Raw genomic sequence first — 13,216 nt, 5'->3', positions numbered from 1 at the left:
AGACACTTCTAAATGACACATGGGTCAAAGAAGAAGTCTCAAGAGGAATTTTAAACTACTTGGAAGTAAATGAAAATGAAAATACGATTAATCAAAAATTGTGTGATGCAACGAAAGCAGTGCTGAGAGAGAAATTTACGGCATCAATGCATGTATTAGAAAAGAAGAAAGATCTAAAATCAATGATCTAAGCTTTCATCTCAGGAAACTAGGAAAAGAAGACCAAATTAAATCCAAAGTAAGTGAAAGGTAGCAGGTCCTATAGAATAACGGGCAAAATTTATCAACAGGCAATTTGTAAAAGTGGTAACCCCAACAGGCACGTGAAGAGAATTATTAAGAATTAAAACCATCAATAATGAGAAGTGCAATTAAGGCAACAATGAAATGTCACCTTCCACTTACTAGACTGGCAAAACTTGGAAAGCTGGGAAATGCCAAGTGTTAGCAGGTATGTGGAGATGTAGGCTCTTATGTTCTGCTGGTGGGGATGCAAAACCGTCAGCCTTTCTGGAGAGCAGTCTGGCACTACATAGACAGATATATGCATAGCCTAGGGCCCAGCAGATCCACTCCTGGGTGATATACCAGACAAAGGATCACACAGGTACATCAGGGGATATGGATTAGAATGTTTACTGCTGTGTCAGTTCTGATAGTGGACAATCACAGACATTCAGTTGTCCATCCATCTGCAGCAGAGGAGATGGGTAAAATGTGGAAGATGCACACGATAGAGTACTATGCAGCAGTTAGAGAAGCAAGGGAGTAGATGCATACATAGCAACATGAATGGACCTTAAAAACAGTGCTGAGGGGGACTTCCCTGGTGGCGCAGTGGTTAAGAATCCGCCTGGCAATGCAGGGGACATGGGTTCGAGCCCTGGTCCGGGAAGATCCCACATGCCACAGAGCAACTAAGCCCGTGCACCACAGCTACTGAGCCTGCATGCCACAACTACTGAAGCCCACACACCTAGAGCCCGTGCTCCACAAGAGAAACCACCGCAGTGAAAAGCCCGTGCACTGCAACGAAGAGTAGCCCCCGCTTGCCGCAACTAGAGAAAGCCCGCATGCAGCAACGAAGACCTAATGTAGCCCAAAATAAATAAATAAATAAATTTAAAAAAACAAACAAACAAACAAAAAAACAGTGCTGAGGGACAAAAATAAGAAGCAGAATGAGATAAACAACTCAATACTATTCCTATCAATTAAAGTACACGCACATATTTTTGTAATTTACTGTATATATGTCATTTATCAATTTGAAGAATGCATACCAGGGGCGGGGGGGGGGGATGAGTAGGTGGACCACAGAGGATTTTTAGGACAGTGAAAATGTTCTGTATGATACCATCATGATGGATACATGTCATTATACATTTGTCCAAACCCACAGAATGTAAACACCAAGAGTGAACCGTGATGTAAACTCTGGGCTTTAGGTGATTCTGATGTGTGAGTGCTGATTCATCAGTTGTAACAAGTGTACCCTCTGGTGGGGATGCTATAAATAGGGAAGGCTATCCATGTGTTGGAACAGGGGTTATATGGGAAATCTCTACACTTTCTTCTTAATTTTTCTGTGAACCTAAAACTGCTCCAAGAAAAATGAAGTATTTAAAAAATAAATATAAAATTTTAAAATACATATACAAAAAAACTTGAAATGGATCATAAACCTAAAACTACACAACTTCTAGAAGAACACATATGAGAAAATCTTTGATTTTGGGTTAGGCAGACATTTTTTTCAAATAAAAAATTGCATGAATGGCAAAAGAAAAAATTGATACATTGAACACGACCAAATTGAAAACACTGGCTTTTCAAAAGACGCTGTTAAGAAAATAAGAAGGCAAGCCACAGCCTGGGAGAAATATTTGCAAAACACACGTGTGATAAAGAATTTTGTGACAGTCATCAATTTTTTTTTTTCTTCTTCTCAGGTCTAAATCCTTCTTTGCCTGCTCTGTGATGATGGAAGTGGGCTGTGGAAATATTTCACCTGCGACATTTGGTATGATGTAATGCCAGTAGAGGAGGATGGAAGGACAGTGAAAAAGGAAGGAATTTCCTCTTCCTGTTTCCCGAGTCCTGCAGGGTGCAGGGTCTCTTGCACTGGGCTCCTACAGGGTGCAGCTTCCCCAGCTCCCAGTTCTGGTAGCTCAGGGCAACCAGCAGAGCCCAGCTGCTAGAAGCTTCCCTCAGAACTTTCTCAAAGTGATGTGCCACTGGCAAGGCACCTGACTATGAACGACTTCTTTGAGCATCCCTCAGCTGACTTTGCAGCAACTTCCAAGGTATGGTACCTCCCTGTGGACAACATCCCCCATTCTCCCAAAGGTCCCTTTTCTAGTATCCTCCGGTAAGCCATCTAGGTGTCATCCCCACCATCCACTGAACCACACTGTGCTCTTTCCAACAAGGTCTGGAGCTTCTCCTTGGACATTCCATCTCAGCCCTGCCAGTAGTTCCTGTCCCTGTATTTGCTATTCCTGTATTCACCAGAGTTCTCTTTTACCAGTCAATTCTCCATTACTCCACTCTCCTGTTAATAATTCTCCTGAATGCACCCTGATGGATACTGACTTATATCAAGAATATATAAAGAAAACTCAAAACACAGTAACAAGTAAAACACACAAACTGCTTAAAAAGTGAAGAAAAGGGACTTCCCTGGTGGTCCAGCAGTTAAGACTCCACAGTCCCAATGCAGGGGGCCTGGGTTCGATCCCTGGTCAGGGAACTAGATTCCGCATGCCGCAACTAAAAGATCCCACATGCCACAACTAAAGATCTGCATGCCACAACAAAGACCTGGCCCGGTCAAATAAATAAATATTTTTATGAATAAATAAATAAATTTCCTTTAAAAAATGAAGAAAAGATTTAAACAGACACTTTACCAAATAAGATGTATGGATGGCATATAGGCCCATAAAAAGATCCTCAATACGATTAGTCATCAAGCAATTGCAAATTAACACCACAATGACATGCTACTAAATCACAAAATTGCTCACATCAAAAAATCTCACAATACCAGCTACTGTTGAGGATGCAGAACAACTGGAACTCTTATACATTGCTGGTGGAATGCAGAATGGTGCCTCACTTTGGAATACTATTTCTTATAAGGTTAAATATACACTCATGTATATATCTCATTCATTCAATTTGCAATTCCTTAATGAAAAACGATGTTGAGGATCTTTTATAAGCTTATTTGCCATCTGTTTATCTTCTTTGGTGAGGTATCTGTTCAGAAGTTTTACCTTTTTTTCATTCTTTTTTTTTTTATTGGCGTATAGTTGCTTTACAATGTTGTGTCAGTTTCTGCTGTACAGCAAAGTGAATCGGTTATATGTATACATATATCCCCTCTTTTTTAGATTTCCTTCCCATTTAGGTCACCACAGATCACTGAGTAGAGTTCCCTGTGCTATACAGCAGGTTCTCATTAGCTATCTATTTTATACATAGTAGTGTATATATGTCAATCCCAGTCTCTCAATTTGTCCCACCCCCCCTTCCCTCCTTGAATTTTTACCTATTTTTAAGTTGGGTTGTTTGGTTTTTTTACTGCTGAGTTTTAAGACTTCTCTATATATTTTGGATACAAGTCCTTTATCAGATATGTGTTTTGTCAATATTTTCTCTCAGGCTGTGACCTTTTCATTCTCTTAACAGCATCTTTTACAGAGCAGACAGTTTTCATTTTCATGAAGTCTAACTTTCCCATTTCTTTTCTTTTATGAATCATGCTTTTGGTGTTATATCTAAAAATTCACTGCTAATCTAAGTTACCTAGATTTTCTCCCGTTTTCCTCTAGACGTTTTATGGTTTTGCATTTTACATGTCAGTCTGCGATCTATTTTGAGTTAGTTTTTGTGAAAGGTGTAAAGTCTGTGTCTAGACTTTTTTTTTTTTGCCTATGGACATCCAGTGTTGTAGCACCATTTGTTGAAAAGACTCTTCTTTTTTCCACTGAACTGTCTTTGCTCCTTTGTCAAAGATCTGTTGACTACTATTGAATGTAAATTATACTTCAATAAAATTGACTCAGAAAAGGGAAAAATTACATGCACACAAAGCAAAATTACATATTTTTCAAAAATATAAACAGAAGTATGTACTTTAAACACAATAGATTGATTGCCCAGGTATATGGGAGGGTGTTTGGTATGGCTATAAAAAAGAGTGAGTGAATGAATGGATGGAACAAGTGAGGGGTCTTGCACAGATCATTGATGATCATTTTGGTGGATTGATTATTGCCATAAACGGTTCTCTCCTTCCTGGGCACTGGGCAACCCAGCTAGAAACTACATTTCCCAGCCCCACCTTGCTACTTGGTGTGACCGCGTGAATGAGCTCTCACCAGTGGGATGTGAGTAGAGGCGATTGTGCAACTTCCAGTTTCATATTCTTAAAGATATTTGCTCTGTACTCTACCTTCTATTTGGTTGTGGTGCAAAGATGGAAGTGAGTAGCACTCTCCCACTCCCTCCCTCCCCCACCATATATACACACAGCACACACGGGATTCCTGGGCACATAAAGGAGAGCAGGGAAGTCTTGAAGGAATAAGATAAGCATGAACATTTTGCTAATACAGGTGGGTCCATACCTAATCATTGTACTCTAGCATTCTACTAGAAGTCATTTATCACCGCCACTACAAAATTGAAAATAAGTACCACAGTACGTTTATAACCCACATGAAGTTAAGGTTAAATTTTTGCATCTTGTGTTCTTTTGAACCTTTTTGCATAATTTGTTTTGAGTGTGTCTCTTATACGAGGCATATGATTGATTTCTTTTTCATCTAAACTGTGTGTCTTTGTCTTCTAATCGGGGGCTTTACCTCATTGACATGTATTGTTTTGATTATGTATTTTGTTTTTGGTAATCTTGCTTATGATTCATACTTGTTTATGATTCTATTTATTTTTTTCCTGTCGTTTGTTATGCAGACGGTGTTTTGTTTGCTTTTATCTTGCTGTAATTTGGAAGATAGATATACTATTTTTAAATTCCACTAGGGTCTAAGTTTTCAAAAATGTATTATTTTTTATTTCAAAGAGACCCACACATCTTTATTATCAAGCCTATTCAGCAATATATAACCTAAAAAAAATCAGTGTCCCTCTAAGAAATATATTTCTTTGTATCTTAGCACGTCACATCCAAATGAGATGTTACAGATTCCACATACACCCCCCTCCTTTTTTGGTTTAGGGGGTAGCATGGTAAGAGTCTTGGACTTGGTACAAAATAATTATGTAATTTATCACACACACTGATACTCAGAAGTCCAGCTTTGATCTTCTTCAGTGACCCCTTTGAATCATAGCTGATCTTATTATTAGTTTTATTAGAATCTACTGACAGTGTAGTGATTTTTCTTTTGTTTCTCAGCCTTTTTTTACCCCCAATGACATACATAATGAATTCACATACAAGGCACATTTTCATGAGCATAACCTGTTTTTGAGGAATATCAAACATTTCATAGACAAGTAAAATAAACAGCCCTTCAATTTTTTTTGGCATGCTATTTATAAACGCATTTTATAAACAAATGAGTAGTAAAATCAGCCCTTTAAAGAACTTTTAAAAAACTTTGTCATTTTGTATGGAAAAGTGCATAAATATAACCAACTTAATTTTTTTAATATGCAGCTTTATTTAAATTAAAATGTACCTTTTAATAAATTTTATTTTCCCCACATCTTCACACCACAGATAATATTAGGAAAGGAGCAAATATGTGCTGTTGCAGAATAAACATGAGCTCATCTTATTTTACTATTTAAAATTATAACAGAATTCAAATCTATATCGATGTGATTATGATTATGACAAATTGCCCTTGCACCATCAGTTTGTGTTTGATTTGGTCATTGCCACGTGGTTCCTAATAGAAATGATCCTCCTGTCAGGCTCTCTCCTGTGCCTTCTAGATGTGGATGTAGCCTTTGTGTTTGATTCATCTCCCCTGCCTCCTTCCCTATTAGAAATTTATCTATGGGTAAAATTAAGAAGAAAATCAAAGTAAGTATAAGAATCATGATTCACAGGCACCAGGATCATTCATAATCCCCACAACTATTTGTGGTGCCACTGTCAGGGGTAACTGCCACCAACTGAGGCCGACGTAAGTTGTGGGTCATGTGAAATTTGGGGAGCTCACTGTACCAGCCATGAGAAGGTGCATCGTAATTCAAGGGAAGCAGAGTGCGTCATTACACTTAAATGCACTCTGAGATTTTTTTTTTTTTTTTTTCGGTACGCGGGTCTCTCGTTGTGGCCTCTCCCGTTGCGGAGCACAGGCTCCAGACACACAGGCTCAGCGGCCATGGCTCATGGGCCCAGCCGCTCCGCGGCATGTGGGATCCTCCCGGACCGGGGCACGAACCCGTGTCCGCTGCATCGGCAGGCGGACTCTCAACCACTGCGCCACCAGGGAAGCCCCACTCTGAGTTTTCAGTTAACTAATTAATTAGTTTCAAATTAGGAAATGTTTCAAGCAATCAGAACAGTACACTCTCCACCTAGCTTAAGAGATAAAACATTAGAGAGACAATGAAAGCTCCTTCTGATTTAAAACAAAACAAAACATCTCTTAAAAAAAAAAATCAGCCTTCCTCTCCTCTTAAAAAAAAACAAAAAAACCAAACCAAAACAAAAACCCAAACCAAACCCCTCCACTTTTATGAAGTATCACATCCATCTACTAATTTATTTTTACGAATAAATAATTTTCAAAATTCAGTCTTGAACCATCCCTTGTGATTAGTTTCTTGAGACAACTTTGCCTCTGATGACATCATAACACGGTGTTACAATAATACAACTGCTGGACATTGAATTTCTTGAGCCATCAAATTCATGAATGAAGCTGTTTCTTTTGACTTTCTTCACCGTAAGATGTTACTGCAACACTTTTTCGTGGAATATCTAAATGCCAACAATTCAATGTTCAAAAATATAAGACTAAATGAAAAGTAAGTCTCTCGTCCATCCCTGTCCTCCGATCACTCATGACTTCTCCCAGGAGAGGTAGCTATGGCTACAGTTTCTTGTGTATCACTCCAGAAATATTCTATGTACTCAATGAATTTTCAAGCTCTATATATCGGTTAGGCTGGATGAAACAGAAAGGCCACTATCCCAGCTTAACCCAGGAGGAGCTTCTGTTTCTCATTAACGAGAAGTCTGCAGGCAGGCAGTTAAGGGTGGGCAGCATCCTCATGATATCATCCATGTCCTGTTATTTTCTATCTTTCCGCTCAGTCAGCCTTAATGTGTGGTTTTTCCTTTCTTGTTCATTGTCTCATGGTAACAAGTTGATTGTTCCACTTTCACTCTCGCATCTCTATTTCACTGATCAAGAAGTAGGAAGAAAGAGGCAAAAGTGTATTAAAAGCAGAAACATTCTCAGAGGTCTTCAGCTGCCTTCCATTTATATCCCATTGGCCACAGGGATGTCACATGGCCACTTGGAGGGAGCCTGGGAAGTGGAATAATTGCATCCTATGTCCATGAATCCTACTTTGTTTTTTTCACTTAACTATGTAATTCAATATGCTTTACCTTTTCAGGATACACATGTTCAATGTCAGTTAGATTCATTTATTTAGTTATTCATTTAACAAATGAGACTGTGTTGGTCACTTATGTGGCAGAGACTTCTTCCAATATCCATGTCTGCTGTTCTTAGAACCACTAATTTTTAGATGGACACGAGACTGCCCAGCATCCTTGTAGTGAGGTGTGGCCATGTGACAAAGTCCTGGCCTATGGGATGAGAGCCCAAATGATGCGTCCAATTTCTAGGTCCTGCCTTTGAAGAGGACACGTTTGACTACCCCCTCCTCTGTTTCCCTTCCTGCTGGCTACATTTTGGCCTCTGTGGTGTTCCGTCATGCAGAGGATATTCTGTGTGTAACAGCAGCCAGATTTACATCCTAACTAATACGTCTGTGAACGAGGCAGACATTGGCTCCAACGAGGCTAGGGGCCCACAATACAAAAAATGATAAAACTAACTTCATGCCTTCGAGGACCTCAAAATTTTGTGGGGGAAGACCAATGGATAAACCAATATCTTTGAAGGCATTGGTCAGTGCTGGAGTAGGTCAGGGACTTTGGAGCCCAGCAAATCCAATTACCTATCTTCCCCTATCTATCCATTTGTGCAGCTCCCTTAGCCATTCACCCATTTATTCATTTACCTACTTATCCATAGGTCAATTCATTTACCGGCCACCCATTCATCCTCCATTCAGTCATCACTTCCTTCCTCATAGCTCATGAGGACCCTGCAGGTGTTCTTTGTAGCGAGTTATGCAGGACCCATTCTGATGTATGTTTCTCAGATTCAAGTCAATCCGAATGGCCCCTTTTACCACAGTCTTAACAGATGCCAGGTATGGAGATCATCATACACTTACAATAGGATGATGAACCTCCATATTCAGATCACACGATAAATGCTTACTGGTGCACATTTTTAGATTTTTGTAGATAATAAAAATTATATATTCACTAGATAGTCTTTTTCAAGCAGTCCCTCCCACTTCCCCTGACCTCTCACTTCCCCTGAGTCAGATGTGACACCACCTCAGATCACAGCCAAGGCTGGGGCAATGTAGGAAGAGAAGAAGGACAAATTCGGTGTTTGCTGTAATCATCTGTGATGCTATAAAACTAAAGGCTATCCCTAGCTGTGCATTCCCTATTTTTGAGGTCTCAGGTGAGGTGGCTGACTGCCAAGGGAGACAGCAGGCTTCATTCACCTCCGGGGAATGCAACTCATTGTCTCCCTCTCTTTCTCACTTAGGTCATTTAAACAAATTTTTAAAAATTCCCTTTAACAATAAAGAGGAAACCAAGGATGCAGATTATGGCAAGAACATAGTCAAGGTATGAAATTTTGTGTTTCATTTAGTGTCTGAGAAAACAGAGCTGTTGTTAAGAAATAAGATAGTTCAGATATTGACCCCTATTAAGAAATAGTAAATGTTACTTGTCAAAGACGCTATAAACTTATTTGGTGAAAAACATTAAATATCAAACTTCAGACAAATCAAACTTCAGCAGTTGAGTCTGATAATAATGGAGCTGAACTGGGGGTGTGGGGAGGAGAACAAGGTCGGGGAAGGAAGGGAGGGAGGGCTGACATTTTTCTTTCTGAAGTTAAAAGAGCTCTGGAACCTGTAGAAATTCTACCCTGTTCTTGGTATTGGGGGTATACAACGATTCAGATCTCTTTTTCCTCCGTTCCTCGGTAGGAAATTTACTGTCTGCTCAGGTACATGAGACACACGACTGTGAAGTCAAAGAGCAGAATGGGACGATGCTACAAGCAGTGTCACCAAGGGGATATGATGTGCCACATGTCAAGTAAATAGCAGGAATAAGCAATGTGTGTTCCTCCAAAGGCTGGTAGTCACAAAGGGTTGGAAGGGCCAGGGAAGCTACTTTTCCCTCCTCTTCCTTTCCTTCCTCCCAGTTCCAGGCACTGGGGGATACAGGGAGGAAGAAAACAGAGAGAGATCTCTACCCTCCAGGAACTTGCGTTCTAGTGGGGGAAGACAGACAATAAACAAAATAAATAAAAATAATCGAGTGTATAGGACAGTGACAAGTGCTATGGAAAGAATAAAACAGGCAAAAGGAATCAGGATGGTTGTCAGGGTGTAACTGAAATTTGGTGGTCAGGGAAGGCCCCACAAGGAAGGTGTCTTGAGTAAAAACTGAAGGAGGTGAGGGAGGGAGCCATGCAGGTAACTGGAGGAAGAGCCTTCCAGGCTGAGGGAGTAGTTATTCAGTGCCTCCTGTGGGCCCCGCGTGACAAGACAGCAATACGTGGCTCTTTGCGAAACCATCTTCGACAAACCTTTAACACCTACTGCAAAGAATGAGAGTGTTTCTTCCTTTCCCAGGAGATGGTAGGTTGAAGGTACACGGCGGAAGGTTGCATAGAAGCAACAGCAACATTTGCATTTTTGAAAGAAGCAGTCTCTTAACCCAAATGGGGCGGATGGGAGCCTAGTAATGACTTTCCAGTCAGTGTGATGGAGGAGTTGTAGAGGGAGGGGAACATAATGAAAACGGGACAGGGAGATTTTGTTACCAAGCACTCCTTCGTTCACAACCTAGGGCAGCCGACCTGCCCTCTGCAAAGATTCTGGGTGGAGATGCTTCCACGGGTACTAGGCCAGCTGCGCTCCTGGAAGGTGTACACCAGGAGCAGCTCCCCAGAAGGTGTTAGATACCATTTGAGACTCATTACACTGTCCAGAGTGCCTTAGATTACCAGGCAAAGTTGCCTTTGGCAAGGTTTAGAGAAGGAAGGACTGTCCTTCCAGGCTGGCCTCTGTAATCAGACTCTGGAGGAGTCTGCCTCCCTATAAAATACTACAAAAGGAGGCTACAGCTGAGGGGTTATTGGGCTCTTGGCTTCACTGTGAATGAGTTCCATCTCCTAGCACCAGAGAGACCTCCCGGTGCCTCAATTCTTTCATGCCTAAAATAGGAATAATAATAGTAGTACTTACCTCATAGGGTGTTCTGAGACTCACAGCCCTCAATTGGTGATAGCTATCGTTACTTAGAGTTAATTATTACTAGTAGCAATACTTCCTCAGAATTGTTGCATGGATTGCAATATGTCCAAATAAACAGATCTTAAGGGCTCCCTGAAGACTGGCAGTAGGGTTGCAGTATCTGTAGAGGTTAAGAGTGGAGGGTCTCGGCCTGAATGCCTGAGTTTGCATCCAGGATGGCCACTTAGGGGCTGTGTGCCCTTGGACAAGTTACTTAACCTCTCTGAGCTTCTCTTTCCTCATCTTTCAAGTGAAAATAATAATTGTGCACATTTCACTACCTGGAAGGAGGCTGGGCCAGGCTTTCTACAGCCAGAGCATCTGTGCTGTCCAAAGGGCCTGGCAGTGAGGGAATATTCTTCTACTAATAGAATACTTATGAATACTGATACTTTAGAATACTAATAGGATAATTACGTTATTATAGTAACAGCACCTACCTCAAAGGGTTATTATGAGGAAAAAGCGCTTGCAGAGGGCTTTACCACAGTGGCAATAACTATATGCCATTATCATTTTTCTTATCCCTATTCTGTAGATGAGGAAATTGAGGCCCAGAGAGGTGAAGAGACAGGATGCCAGGAGCATGCAGCTAGTCGTGGCAGGGCTGGCACTGGAACCCAGGGGGTCCGCCCGGTGCCCCGCAGCTGCCCAGCCTGGGAACTAGACAACTCCTCTCCCTGCCCTCCCCACTCCACCCCGGAAGGCACCCTGGGAACGGAAAGCTGGCCGCCCTCCCAGTCCCAGGAGCTCCAGAGTCCTGGAGCCCTGACCCCGCTCCACCCTCCCCCATCCCTAGAACAAAGTACACTCGGCCGCGGGAACATTCCAGCCCCCAGAAGGCCAGGCGGGGTGGCGGCCGGGCTCCCGGAGCTGTGCCGGGCGTCTGCGGCCCCGGTCCAGCCCCGCGGTGCCCCTGCCCGACGCCCTCCCGGCTTCTGCGCCAGCCGAGTGTGCAGACGCAATTGCACCGGAGGAATTCTGTCTTCTCTTCCCTCACCGCCGGGACACAAAACTGAAAAGGCACGGGACGCGGTGGGCGGAGCAGATGCCGAGCAGGGCGCTGGTCCCCGCGGGCGCCGAGCGGGAGCTGAGTTCTCGGCGGCGCCAGCGCTGGGCAGAGCTGGCTCCAGGGCGCACTGGGCCCCCCCTGCCTCACTTTACTTCTTTATAAGAAATTAACGCACCCTTTTGTTTAAAAAAAAAAAAAAGGACAAGTAGAACTAGGAGAAAGCTCTCCATTCATCCTACCACTCTGAGACAACTGCGATTAATTTTGGTTATGTCCTTGCAGACAGTTCTATGCACAAAAGCACACGATTGTATATTGACATAAAAGGGATCGTGCTGCTATAGTTTGTTTTTAAAGTAACAGACTTTAGGTTTGGGAGCAGTTTTAGGTTTACAGCAAATTGAGCACAGAGTGCAGGGTCCCTCTATCCCCTTGTTCCCACCCTCACAGTTTTCCACTATTAGTAACATCTTGCTTTGGGGTGGTACTTTTGTTACAATTGATGGACCAACACTGATACACTATTATTAACTAAAGCCCGTAGCTTAATTAAGGTTCACTCTTTGTGCTGTAAAGTTCAAAGTTTTGATAAATGCATAACGCGTCCTGTGTCCACCACTACAGTAGCACACAGAATAGTTTTACTACCCTAAAAATCCCCTGTGCTCTGCCAATTCATCCCTCCCCCTGAGACCCCTTGCGGCCACTGATCTTTTTACGGTTTCTCTAGTTTTGCATTTTCCAGAACCCCTCGTGGCTGGAGTCACACAGTAAGTAGCCTTTCCAGGCTGGCTTCTTTCACTTAACAATATTCTTTTAAGCTTCCTCCATGTCTTTTCGTAGATTAATAGCTCATTTCTTTTTATCGCTGAATAATACTCCATTGTATGAACGTACCACTGTTTATCCATTCACCTCTGGAAGGACATCTTGGTTGCCTCCAGTCTTTTGGCAGTTATAAACAGGCTGCTGTAAATATTCATGTGCGGGTTTATTGTACTGTTTTCTAGCTTGCTTTTCTAAGTTATGTTCTGAATGGCTTTTGGTGTTATAAATATAGATGTCTGTCAGCATTTTAATGGCTACATACAATCCTAGCACAGTTTATTTAACCAGCTCCTTTGTTAAACATCTAGATTGTTGCCTCTAGTCTCATAAATCTGTTCTAACTAGTTGGTCTACACCATATCTTGTGGTTAAGGCTTGGCTGACTGAGTCCTGTGTTCAAATCCTAGATACCCCACTTACTGAGTGAACCTGGGCCAAGTTTTTAATTCCCTAGGACTTGGTGAAATCGAAATAGAAGTTGTACTTATGGTGAGGATTAAATGAGCTGATACATGCAAAGTATTTAGAATAGTTTAGAACCCAGTACATATAAACTCATAATAAAATTCAGCTCTTATAATTTATTATCTGTTGCGCACCTACCATGTGTCCTGAGCTAGCGATTGTGGAAGTTTTCAAAGACTAAATCATATGTGTGATCTTACCTTCAAGGAACTTTGAATCAGCTCCTGATGCGGGATAATGCAAAGCAGAGCAATACTGATTCCTTATGTTGTTTTCTCTGTGCCAGGT

General features: G+C 41.8%; 1 protein-coding gene across 5 annotated transcripts in view; it reads left to right on the top strand.

Moving 5' to 3' along the window:
* PIAS1 (protein inhibitor of activated STAT 1) overlaps positions 1 to 13,216 on the top strand; it is a 302,740-nt gene that overhangs the window by 26,477 nt on the left and 263,047 nt on the right. For 2 of the 5 annotated variants that reach the window (XM_060294059.2, XM_060294058.2), the window contains 3 exons: positions 1,953 to 2,306; positions 8,856 to 8,938; positions 12,366 to 13,214. In XM_060294059.2, coding sequence (XP_060150042.1) covers positions 13,194 to 13,214 — 21 coding nt within the window. In that variant the 5' untranslated portion in view covers positions 1,953 to 2,306; positions 8,856 to 8,938; positions 12,366 to 13,193. Of the gene's footprint in view, positions 1 to 1,952; positions 2,307 to 8,855; positions 8,939 to 12,365 lie in introns of all 5 variants that reach the window. The other 3 variants (XM_060294060.2, XM_060294063.2, XM_060294061.2) reach the window with 2 other exon arrangements.

This window comes from Globicephala melas, chromosome 2 (assembly GCF_963455315.2).
Source record: "Globicephala melas chromosome 2, mGloMel1.2, whole genome shotgun sequence".
Classification (NCBI taxonomy): domain Eukaryota; kingdom Metazoa; phylum Chordata; class Mammalia; order Artiodactyla; family Delphinidae; genus Globicephala; species Globicephala melas.
The sequence above is the reverse complement of the archived record's forward strand: the minus strand, read 5'-3'. Positions and strand labels throughout refer to the sequence as shown.